This window comes from Arachis stenosperma, chromosome 4, assembly GCF_014773155.1.
Source record: "Arachis stenosperma cultivar V10309 chromosome 4, arast.V10309.gnm1.PFL2, whole genome shotgun sequence".
Classification (NCBI taxonomy): Eukaryota; Viridiplantae; Streptophyta; class Magnoliopsida; order Fabales; family Fabaceae; genus Arachis; species Arachis stenosperma.
Window position 1 is genome coordinate 108,562,143 of NC_080380.1, and position 12,963 is coordinate 108,575,105.

Sequence of the window (12,963 nt, forward strand, 5' to 3'; positions counted from 1 at the left end):
TTTTCTAAATTTTTATGTTTCAATTCATAATTTCTTGCATCAACATGTTTCAAAAGGTCATCCTTCAAATCAAATTGGTTTTCTAAGAACCCTAATTTCTAAAATCCCTCTTTCAAAAATTTCAACTATATATCTTAATCCATAAAGACAAATTATTTTTCAATCCAATCCAACTCTTTTAAAGTTTGTTTTCAAAACTCAATTATCTCTTTAAAATCTTTTTCAAAATTAAAAATTCAAATCTATCTTTTTAATTGTTATTCATATCTTTCTCTTTTTAAACTATATCTTTTTCTTATCATATCTATCTTTTATAGATCATATCTTCTATCTTATCTTTCTCTTATTTTCGAAACTTCCCCACCCCCTCCCTATATATTGAGTTCGGCGCCCCACTCATCATCACCTTGCAACACTTGCTCTCCTCCTATCCCTCTCCTTTCTTCTCTTTTGCTTGAGGACAAGCAAAGCTCTAAGTTTGGTGTGGTTATCCGTGATCACAAAAACATACTCATTAAGATCATGGCCCCTAAAGGAAAACAACCCACCCCAAGGGGCAAGAAAGAGAGTGCTCCAAAGCCACTTTGGAATCAAGGGAAGTTCTTAACTAAAGAACATTCAGACCATTACTACAAAATAATGAGTCACAGATCAGTGATCCCGGAAGTCAAATTTGAGCTGAAAGAAGATGAATATCAAGAGATTCAAGAGCAAATTCGAATCAGGAATTGGGAAATTATGACCAATCCTGAAACGAAAGTGGGAAGAAACATGGTTCAAGAGTTCTATGCTAATCTATGGCAGACAGACAGGCAGAGAATAATTGGAGCTGCTCTCTATGACCATCGGACCTTAGTCAGAGGAAAGATTGTTCATACTCATCCTGACAAGATCAGGGAGATATTTAAGATTCCTCAACTGAAAGATGACCCAGACTCCTTTAACAGGAGAATGATGAGGGTAAATAAAGGTCTAGACAAGATTCTAGAGGATATATGCATCCCTGAAGCCAGGTGGACCACCAGCACCACTGGCACCCCAATTCAACTCAAAAGAGAAGATCTAAAACCAGTAGCCAGAGGCTGGCTGGATTTCATTGGGCGTTCCATATTGCCCACCAGCAACCGTTCTGAAGTTACCATTAAAAGAGCAGTAATGATTCACTGCATCATGTTGGGAAGAGAAGTAGAAGTCCATCAACTGATCTCATGTGAGCTATACAAAATAGCAAACAGGAATTCCAAGGACGCCAAATTGGCCTATCCAAGATTAATTTCTATGCTCTGCAAAGATGCCGGAGTGAAGATGGGAATAACAGAGTATATTCCAGTTGAGAGGCCAATCACTGGAATATCAATGGTCAGGCAACAGCAACAAGATGACTCAGCCAAGAGGAGAGCACAGGAAGCCCTCCCAGAACTGCCTCAATTCGAATATTGGGAACATCTTGAGGCTTCTATTTCCAAATTGCAAGAAGCTATGGACCAAATAAAGGAAGAACAGAACAATCAAAGTAGCATGCTTTGCAAACTGCTTAAGGAACAGGAAGAGCAAGGGCATGATCTAAGGGAGCTAAAGCGCCAAAAATTAATCCTTGAAAAGCACCCCACAGATTAGAGGAACATCTACTCCTCAAAACAACAGGTTGCTGAGTTCCAATTTTTCTGCTTTAACTTAGTGATAGTACTATTATAGAAATTTACCTTAGGAGATATTTAGCAGTAGTAATTAGTATGTCTATTTTGATTTTATTTCCAATTAAGCTATAATTTATTTTTCTCATCATCATCAGTCATGAATAAAGTAGTAGATTTTTTTAGAATAAAGAAGTAATCTATATTTTTCGAGTTCTTAATAATAAAAATTATAATTAATTATGTGTGGTGGCAATACTTTTTGTTCTCTGAATGAATGCTTGAACAGTGCATAATTTGTACTTTGAATTTGATGAATATTGGCTCCTGAAAGAATGAGGAACACGAAAAATATTATTGATGATCTGAAAAATCATGAAATTGATTCTTGAAGCAAGAAAAAGCAGTCAAAAAAAAAAAGAAGAAGGAGCAATAGAAAAAGCCACGAGCCCTTAAAACCAAAAGGCAAGGGTGAAAAGGATCCAAGGCTTTGAGCATCAGTGGATAGGAGGGTCTAAGGAAATAGTTCCAGGCCTAAGCGGCTAAACCAAGCTGTCCCTAACCATATGCTTGTGGCATGCAGGTCCAAGTTACAAACTTGAGACTGAGTGGTTAAAGTCGTGATCCAAGGCAAACAGAGTGTGCTCAAGAGATCTGGACACCTCTGACTGGGGACTCTAGCAAAGCTAAGTCACAATCTGAAAAAGGTTCACCTAGTCATGTGTCTGTGGCATTTATGTATCTGGTGGTAATACTGGAAAACAAAGTGCTTAGGGCCACGGCCAAGACTCATAAATAACTGTGTTCAAGAATCAACATACTACACTAAGAAAATCAATAATACTATCTGAATTCTGAGTTCCTATGGACGCCAATTATTCTGAAATTCAAAGGATAAAGGGAGATGCCAAAACTGTTCAGAAACAAAAAGCTACAAGCCCCGCTCATCTAAGAAGAATCTGAGCTCCATTTAAAACTCTTAAATATTATTACTTCTCAATTTTTCTCATCCTACTTTATTTGTCTAGTTGCTTGAGGACAAGCAACAGTTTAAGTTTGGTGTTGTGATGAGCGGATATTTTATACGCTTTTTGGGGGTAATTTCATGTAGATTTTAGTATGTTTTAATTAGTTTTTAGTAGAATTTTATTAGTTTTTAAGCAAAAATCATATTTCTGGACTTTACTATGAGTGTGTGTATTTTTCTGTGATTTCAGGTATTTTCTGGCTGAAATTGAGGAAGCTGAGCAGAAATCTGACTTAGGCTGAAAAAGGACTGCTGATGCTGTTGGATCCTGACCTCCCTGCACTCGAAATGGATTTTCTGGAGCTACAGGTGTCCAATTGGCGCGCTCTCAACGGCGTTGGAAAATAGACATCCAGGGCTTTCCAGCAATATATAATAGTCCATACTTTGCACGAAGATAGACGACGTAACTTGGCGTTGAACGCCAAGTACATGCTGCTGTCTGGAGTTAAACGCCAGAAAAACGTCATGATCCGGAGTTGAACGCCCAAAACACGTCATAACTTGGAATTCAACTCCAAGAAAAGCCTCTACTCGTGGATAGCTTTAGTCTCAGCCCCAGCACACACCAAGTGGGCCCCAGAAGTGGATTTCTGCACCAATTATCTTAGTTTACTCATATTCTGTAAACCTAGGATACTAGTTTACTATTTAAACAACTTTTAGAGAATTATTCTGTACCTCAGGACATTTTCAGATCTGAATTACATACTTTTTGATGGCATGAGTCTCTAAACTCCATTGTTGGGGGTGAGGTGCTCTGCAGCGTCTCGATGAATTAATAGAATTACTTTGTTTTCCATTCAAACACGCTTGTTCCTATCTAAGATGTTCATTCGCGCTTAATTATGGAGAAGGTGATGATCCATGACACTCATCACCTTCCTCAATCCATGAACGTGTGCCTGACAACCACCTCCGTTCTACATCAAATTGAATGAGTATCTCTTAGATTCCTTAATCAGAATCTTCGTGGTATAAGCCGGATTGATGGCGGCATTCATGAGAATCCGGAAAGTCTAAACCTTGTCTGTGGTATTCCGAGTAGGATTCTGGGATTGAATGACTGTGATGAGCTTCAAACTCCTGAAGGCTGGGCGTTAGTGACAGACGCAAAAGAATCAATGGATTCTACTCCAACCTGATTGAGAACCGACAGATGATTAGCCGTGCTGTGACAGAGCATAGGAACGTTTTCACTGAGAGGATGGGAAGTAGCCATTGACAACGGTGACACCCTACCTAGAGCTTGCCATGGAAGGAGCCTTGCGTGTGTTGAAGGATTTCAAGGAAGAGTTGAAGTTCAAAGGATAAAGCATCTCCAAAACTCCAACATATTCCCCATTACTGCACAACAAGTAACAACTATTTATTTTATGCCCTTTTTACTTTATACGAGGCTAAAGAACTCTATTGGTATCCTGATTAAGATTAATAAAATAAACATCGCTTGCTTCAAACCAATAATCTCCGTGGGATCGACCCTTACTCACGTAAGGTATTACTTGGACGACCCAGTGCACTTGCTGGTTAGTTGTACGGATTGCAAATTCGTGCACCAGGAGGCTGCCCTCAGTTCTCTTCCAACACAGTTACAAAGGCTTGCTCAACTTCGTCCAACATCTCCCAAGTATATCTAGACACAACTACATTCTTTTACCATTCTAAAGGAAAGGCAGGCTCGCCATTCTCATCCAAAAAGAAAGGCCGGGCTCCTTCAATAGTCCGGATTTTGAAAAAGTAATTCTTGAAATCCCGAAAAGATTCATTGTACATCGAAAAAACTTTCCTTCCCTGGGCAGCTCAGAAAGATACCCAAGCAGCCTTCTTCTAAGCCACCCCAGGTTTAGTCAAAACAAAGAGGTAAAGAAAAAGGGTTTGGGATGGTTTAACATCCAACTCCTGACATAGTAATTGAAAGATCTTAAGGAAGCCCCACGAATTCGGGTGAAGCTGGGATGGAGATGCATTGCACGATCACAACAAATTGGTCTCAAAAGAAGTAAATGGAAAGGTAATGTTCAATTGACTGAAAAAATAGTCATAGGCATAAAAGAAGGGACGCTCCCCCTGAACTGAGGTTGGGAAACACACCCTCTCATCAGAATCAGGCGCTACTAGCTCATAATCTTTCTCCTGCTCCTGACTACTACAAATTCTGTGATGTTTCCTCAGCTCTACACAATACTCGGCATTTACCACAGAGACACACATCAACACGAGGGAGTCCAGCCAGACCGACATGCCCTCGGGGACTTTGGAAGAGGTCTCAACAATATTTTAGCGAGAAGACATAGGTCAACTAGTCCTATAGCAAGAAAAAGGAAAATGGGTTACTAACCAGAACAGCTCGGACAAATCAAGAAATCAGGTCGGACAAATATGGATACAACTCAGACTAAAACATACAAACAAGCGAAAGGAGACCCTAGGACTCACACCAAGGTCCAGGGGCATCCTTTGGAGGCAGTAACAGAGCAAGGTTTTAGGAAAATCTACGGCCTACATCCCAACATCTCTCAAAAACAAGAAACCCCCCTCTGACAGCGACATTCCATAAAGAAAAAACATGGAATAAACTATCAAAATCATCACCTTCAGCCTATCAGCAAAGCAAAACTATCAAACACAAGACATGCAAAGGGGAAATCATCAAAGCCGCTTCCTTTTCTCAAAATCAAACAAAGTTCATCATTTCAAAAGTTCCAAATCAAGAAAATACAGCCAGAGATAGTACCAACATTTAAAGCCTTAACTAACAGGAAAACACGAAAGGTCATACAAATCGAAGAAGCCCTAAGAACGGTGTACATGGCAGAAACGATCAAGATAAACAATAAATGCAGAAAAGATTCAAGCTTTCTGGCACGAAGTCAAGCAAAAAATAAGGCGAAAAGAAAGAAGAAAACAAAAGGACCAAACCTGAAAAGTGAGAAGGTGATGAAGACGGAAGCAAACAGCAAAATTCCACGCTAGCAATCGCCTCCGAGATAAGCGCGAATATGGTTAAAAAACTTGGGAGCAAGCAAAAATAGGAGAAGTCACAGACGAGCCTGAAAACACAAGAAGGAAGAAAGTTGTAGTAAAGCAAGAAAGAGGAGAAATGGAAAAAAGCTTTAAAAGGTTTGAAAAGAAGTAAGGAGTGGGAAGCAAAGGAAACGGCGAATGAATTAAAGGGCATTTAAAATCCTCGCACGTTCCCAAGGAAGTGCGAAAACATGCGCGCTACAAGGAGGAACGTTCTGCATTTAAAGCTACTAAATCAAAGTTCCACAAACAAACCCAACCAAAATGCTCAAGCTCGGCTTCTCCAGAAGAGATCGAACGTCTTAAAAGACACGACCTCAAGAGGAAGACCACGCTCAAGCAGGGGCACTATTCATGCCCAAGGTCGAGTTATATGACCTGAGCTGATTAACGACAAGTCGACCGACCTGTTCAGACCAGGACTGTCCGACCTCTTCTCGAAAAGCTCGGCCAAACCGCTACAGAGGCCCAAGAAGGCCCAAACAGAGGAACACGACCCAAATCTAAAGGCATCCCAAGCCTAAAAAGATAAGGGCGATTCCCTCAAAGATAATATAACTCCACTCCAAGATAAGATATCTAGAAAAGGTCACTCTACAACATTATAAATACACTGAAGCACCCAAGTATAACTCATAATCTGATTCTACTAAAAACCTGCTTAATACCTTTGTTAACTTAAGTATCGGAGTCCCTTGCAGGTACCACCACCCTCCGATGACGAAGGATCAGCACCACCACCAAGTCCAACAAAGTCGGATGCGACGGCTCCGGTCACCATCATCAAATCGGACACAACAGCTCCGACCAGTCCAAAAGATCTCGTTCGAGATCGACCTACAGTTTTAGGTAACCCTCAAAACAAGTCCAATTTTCATTTTATTATTTCATGAATAAATTTATCAGCATTTAAAATTTTTGAATAAAAATAATAATTTACTCGTTCTGATCCATTTCTTGTATTTCTTTCACAATAAACATGCCGAGGTTTGGTAACAAACTTAAATACAAGTCCCCACCACTCACGTTACACTAAAAAGCTTTTGTCCGCCATTGACGGTGCTTAATTCATTTTAATTAGACAGAAAATATCGCAAATTAAGCGTCTTATGTCACTTTTCTTCTCACAACAAGCTAAGCAGGCCGACAAAATGGCATTTTACTTTAAAATTATAGCCTCAATGTCTCATTAATTATTCTAATTAGTATGCTTTTCCTCTCTTCCCACAAATAATTAGGTGATGAGCTTTTATTTATTTATTTATTTTGGCTGGAGACAGGATTTCTAAAAAATAAAAGAGAAGGAAGCAATCTCAGATCAATCGAAGCCGTTTCGGCTTTTGTCGCATTGGCTGTGTTGATTGTGAGTTTGTGACAGTGATGGTAGTGAGGATCATATTTTACTTCTTTTTTTTTTTCTTTTGAAAGGAGGGGATGCTATTTAAATATCTAATAATAATGCAGCGACAGGTTTAAAATGTTGGATTTGGATCTTTTAAAATTTGAATTTCACTTTAAAGAGTAAAGTGTAATCTTCTATCATTGAATAGTTTCTCTTTCATATTTATTTTTAGTCCCACTTATAAAATTAATGGTGAGAGATTACACTTTACTCTCTAAAGTGAAATTCAAACTCTAAAAAATCCAAATCTTAAAATGTTACATACTTACATATACCTCGTTAAAAACTAAACTTCAATTTATAAAGTGCATTAAGTTGATCATTAGTATGAAGATTATTAAGATATTTACAATTACCAATTGATTGTAAAAATATTTATTATATTTAATATTATGCGGTGAATAATATACTTAACAGTTTCTTCTAATAAATTCTGGTAATATATAATAATAAATTTAATTTAGTTAAAATGACAAATAATAATAAGTAGTATTAGTTTCTAGTCTTATTACCTTTTGAGCACAACATTCCGTCGGCTAGGCATGTGTGTACCAAATCTAGACGTTTTAATAATTTAACAAATTAATATCTAAATAAATAAACAAGTCAATCTATGACATAATATGAAATAAATAAAACTGAAATCCGATCCTACCTCTAATAATGGGGACAGATAGTCAAAGATTGTTTTTACCAAGAAAATAATGTCTTTTTCGTTCTCTTCCATGGACAGCAAAGACTTGCGATTGATGCCATCTTCAAATAATCTAGTAAGAAAAAAGGCCAAACGACAACCCTAAGACACCGAACCAAACCCATAATATAATACTTCACCGCTAATCAAGGTAACATGTTCCTTCGTATGACATTGCAAACTTTTTCTCTTTTTATCTGAAATCTCTATAGTTTGGATCCGAATACAAACAATTTAAAAATGTTTGCACAACTATTTGTAGTTCGCCTTATTTTTATTTGGCTCAATACCCAATTCCTGGTAGGACATGAGAGACACATATTTTAGGGGCAAATAATCATGCTGAAATTATATATTTGTTAGAGTTAGTCCGTTTCAAACAAAAACAATAGCTATAGTAGTCAAAGCCAAAGGAGATTTTTCAAATTGACTCTGCATGATGAGCATGCTAACTTATTCTATCAAAGTTCCTCACCATTTTTTCTTTTATTATGTGCCTTTTTGCTTTTCAAACTACAAGACTTTGCCTTGCAAACGTACAGATATCTATTAACATTGTTATAATGTGAATTTTAGTATGTCTCTATCTATAGTAGCTATAGTAATATACAAGTATTTTAATTTCAAAATACTTGTATATTACTTTTTTTTATATTTTAATAATATTTTTTAGTAATATTTTTAAAAAAATTTACTAAATAATAAAAAATATTACTTTAACTTTACTAACATTTTTTAAAATACTAAAAAAATATTACATTAACAATTTTTAAAATTAATTTCTGATTTTTTAAAAAATTATTTAAAATCCTTATAGAAAAGTAAAAAAAAAGTAACTTTTTCTATAATAAAATTTTTTTATCACTCTCCTATTAAAATAAGTACTTTTGTGATTAAAAAAATCAAAAATAAAATAATTTATTTTATAAACAAATTTTGAAATTAGTCCTTATATTTTAACTTTTTTTTTCTAACAATTTTAATTAAATTATTTATCCAAACTAACGTTTAATAATATAATATTATTTTAAGATTTTAAAGTATTTTTAATATGTACATTATTATAATGAACTGCGAATGACTTAAAAAAAATTATTTTTTCATTCATTCAATCTTTTTGGCATAAGTTTTATTCATCTCAGTCATTATAATCATAGAGCTCAAACTCTTTACCGAGAGTTGTTGGATTCCATATTGACTAATCATTAATTCTACACGTATTTAAATCATACCCAATATCCATTCAACTAGCACCCTAGTGTATTAGGTGTCCAAAATCAAAGTATAATAAATACATTGTTAATTACTATAACAGTCGCAGGCTCGCAGGTCAAAGAAAACTCTATTACTATGTTCATCTTGAGAATATCATGTTGACAAATATGCGGTAATTATAACTATTAGGAATCCTCAAAGTGAGTTAGTTCAATGGTGATATCTCTATATGCACCATCTATATATATATATATATATATATATATATATATATATATATATATATATATATATATATATATATATATATTGTTACGGATCCGGCCCACGGACCCCGGACCCACGACCAAGACCCGAACCCGGCTTACCAGGTCAACCCATCTCGTCTTTCTAGAAGGCCCCAAATCGGCCCTCTAGATCTTCTAACTAACTTTCGAATTCAAACATCTCCCTTATCTTAAGCAAATAAGATAAGATAAGATTATCACCATCACCTATAAATAGAGGACCCAGATCCCTCCAGGTATTGATTCATCCCACACACCTTATACCTCTTAGATCTATTCTGACTTGAGCGTCGGAGTGTCTTTGCAGGTACCTCCCCTCCGCTCCATCAGGGCCGTCCGACATCCGATCCGACCCGCAGGTTCCCGATCCTCCTCTCAACCCGTATCAGAAGCATTCTGTACATTGGCGCCGTCTGTGGGGACCCTGCAACAATCAGACCGGATGGAGGGCATCCTGGAGGATAACCCATCAAGCCAGGACGACTCCCAACCGCGACGTCCGATCTCAGAACACCATGAAGCCACAAACCAAGCAAAAATAGCAAGCACCGTCCACCACGCAAACGAGGACGTCACGACGGACCCACAACATCCCGAGAAAGCCAGGGACAAAGCGGCACAAATCATCCAGGATCTCTGTCTCCGAGTCCAATAACTTGAAGGCAAGCTAAACGACCGGGAAAAACACAATAACGAGCATGGAAGCCAGGCAACTTCCAGGTCAAGATCCCACCACGGAAGGTCGCCAATCCGGCAGCACAATAGGAGAGATGGTCGTAGCACCTCACGCAACCGCCGACGCGAAAAGTCGCCCGAACGACGATACGACAAGAAACACCATCGCAGCGATTCTCGGGATGTAAACCGTCAGCATGATTCAGACGAAGACCGGAGATACCGAAGCACCAAACGTACGAGAAGCGACCATACTATAATGGGAGCTACGCCCTTCACGGAAGGAATCTTAAGAGCAAAACTCCCCAAAGGTTTCGACAAACCCACCGACATGAAGTACGACGGAACCAAAGACCCTCAAGAGCACCTAACGGCCTTCGAGGCCAGAATGAACTTAGAAGGAGCATCCGACGCAGTCCGATGCAGAGCCTTCCCAGTAACCCTGGCCGGGCCAGCGATCAAATGGTTCAACGCCCTCCCAAACGGATCCATAACTAGCTTCCACGACATCACAAGAAAATTCATGGCCCAGTTCACAACCCGAATCACCAAAGCCAAACACCCTATCAGCCTGTTAGGGGTCACACAAAGGCAAGAAGAATCCACAAGAAAATACCTCGACCGCTTCAACGACGAATGCCTAACGGTCGACGGACTCACGGACTCCGTTGCCAGCCTCTGCCTAACTAACGGACTCATGAATGAAGACTTTCGCAAACATCTCACCACCAAACCAGTGTGGACCATGCACGAAATCCAGAACGTCGCCAAAGATTACATCAACGACGAGGAAGTCAGCCAGGTCGTCGCCGCCAACAAACGGCAGCACGCCGCCACCCAACACGGCAATCCGACTCCCCGTCATAACGCACCACCCAAAGAGAACCAACGAGACCACCTTAAACCAACCCACAGACCACCAAGAATAGGAAAATTTTCCAACTACACTCCCCTAACAACATCAATTACTGAGGTATACCACCAAATAGCAGACCGAGGCATCATCCCCAGAGCCCGACCACTCAAGGAAAGGACAGGAGGAAACAAAACCCTCTACTGCGACTATCACCGCGGATACGGCCACAAAACACAAGATTGTTACGATCTCAAAGACGCTCTTGAGCAAGCTATACGAGATGGCAAACTCCCCGAGTTCGTCAAAATCATCAGAGAACCAAGGCGCGCCGACAGAGACAAATCACCAGAAAGAGAAGGACGCAACCCAAGAACCCAAAAAACACCCAGGGAAAACACCGAAGAAGATCCGACCATCATAGTGAACGTCATCACGGGCAAAGACGTACCAAATAAATCAAAACTAACAATGAAAAAAGACCTCAAGATAATGGCCGTCAAAAACCACGACCCAGTAACCATTGCCAACAGCACGATAACCTTCTTACCCGAGGACTGCCAGCACGGCACCTCGGCAGGAGATGCCCCCTTCGTCATATCAGCCCGAATCGGAACAGGACTAGTAAGAAGAATACTCGTGGACACGGGTGCCGACTCCAATATCCTCTTCCGAGGAGCCTTCGACAAACTCGGGCTCCGCAACGACAACCTCCAAACGCATCGCCACGGCGTCACGGGCCTCGGAGATAACTTCCTCAAACCAGACGGCTCGGTCACCCTCCCCATCACCATAGGAACAAGCAATCAGAGAAAGACGATCCTATCCGAATTCGTCGTCCTAAAAGACTCCACAGCCTATAACGTCATTCTCGGGAGAAAAACAATTAACGACTTCTCGGCAGTCATCTTCACCAAATACCTCCTCATGAAATTCAAAGCCGATGACGGCACCATCGGAACCATTCACGGAGACCGAGAAGTTGCAGCCGAATGCGACAACAATAGCTTAGCTCTAAGGAAAAATCCCGGGACGCGGCCGGAATATTCCTTGCCGACCTAGACGCACGGCTTGACAGCCAACCTAGACCGGAACCAGAAGGGGACATGGAAAAACTACAAATAGGGCCAACCAAAGATGAATACACGTTCATCAACAGAAACCTCCCACACGACCTTAAAGAAGAACTCTCTCAACTTTTGAAACAAAACAGAGACCTATTCGCATTCACACCAGCCGACATGCCGGGAATAAGTCCCGATCTAATGTCTCACCATCTGGCAGTAGACCCCCTAGCCAAACCCGTGGCGCAAAGAAGACGGAAAATGTCACCAGACCGAGCCGCCGAGGTCCAAAAACAAGTAAAGGCCCTGCTCGAAGCCAACTTCATCCGAGAACTCCCTTACACGACCTGGCTAGCCAACGTCGTACTAGTTAAAAAGACTAACGGGAAGTGGCGAATGTGCGTTGATTACACAGATCTCAACAAAGCATGTCCAAAAGACGCCTTCCCCCTACCAAACATCGACGGACTAGTAGATGCAGCATCCGGACACCGGTACCTCAGCTTCATGGACGCATACTCCGGCTACAACCAGATCCCGATGCACCGACCAGACGAAGAAAAAACAGCATTCATCACCCCAGACGGAACCTACTGCTATAAAGTAATGCCCTTCGGCCTGAAAAACGCCGGAGCCACCTATCAGCGACTCGTAAACAAGATATTTCGCAACCTAACCGGGAACAAAATAGAAGTCTACATCGATGATATGCTCGCCAAAACGGAATCCGGGGAGCAACTAACCGACGATCTAAAGGTCATAATGAACACCTTGCGAAAGCACCAAATGCGACTCAACCCAACAAAGTGCGCTTTCGGAATGGAAGCAGGAAAATTCCTCGGATTCATGATCACACAACGCGGAGTTGAGGCAAACCCGGAAAAATGCCGTGCCGTCCTGGAGATGACAAGTCCCAAGAACCTCAAAGATATCCAAAAGCTCACCGGCCGACTAACCGCACTATCCCGGTTCCTCGGAGCCTCGGCACAAAAGGCAATTCCTTTTTTCAAACTTATGAAAAAAGGGATTCCGTTCAAATGGGAGAAAGAATGCGAAGAAGCTTTCCAACACTTCAAAAAGGTCCT

General features: G+C 40.2%; 1 protein-coding gene across 1 annotated transcript; it reads left to right on the forward strand.

Annotated features, from left to right (window-relative positions):
- Positions 1 to 10,220: 10,220 nt before the first annotated feature.
- On the forward strand, positions 10,221 to 11,876 carry LOC130975294 (uncharacterized). The gene has a single exon (XM_057900109.1). It carries the CDS (start codon positions 10,221 to 10,223, stop codon positions 11,874 to 11,876), a length of 1,656 nt encoding a protein of 551 aa, XP_057756092.1.
- The last annotated feature ends 1,087 nt before the right edge of the window (positions 11,877 to 12,963 follow it).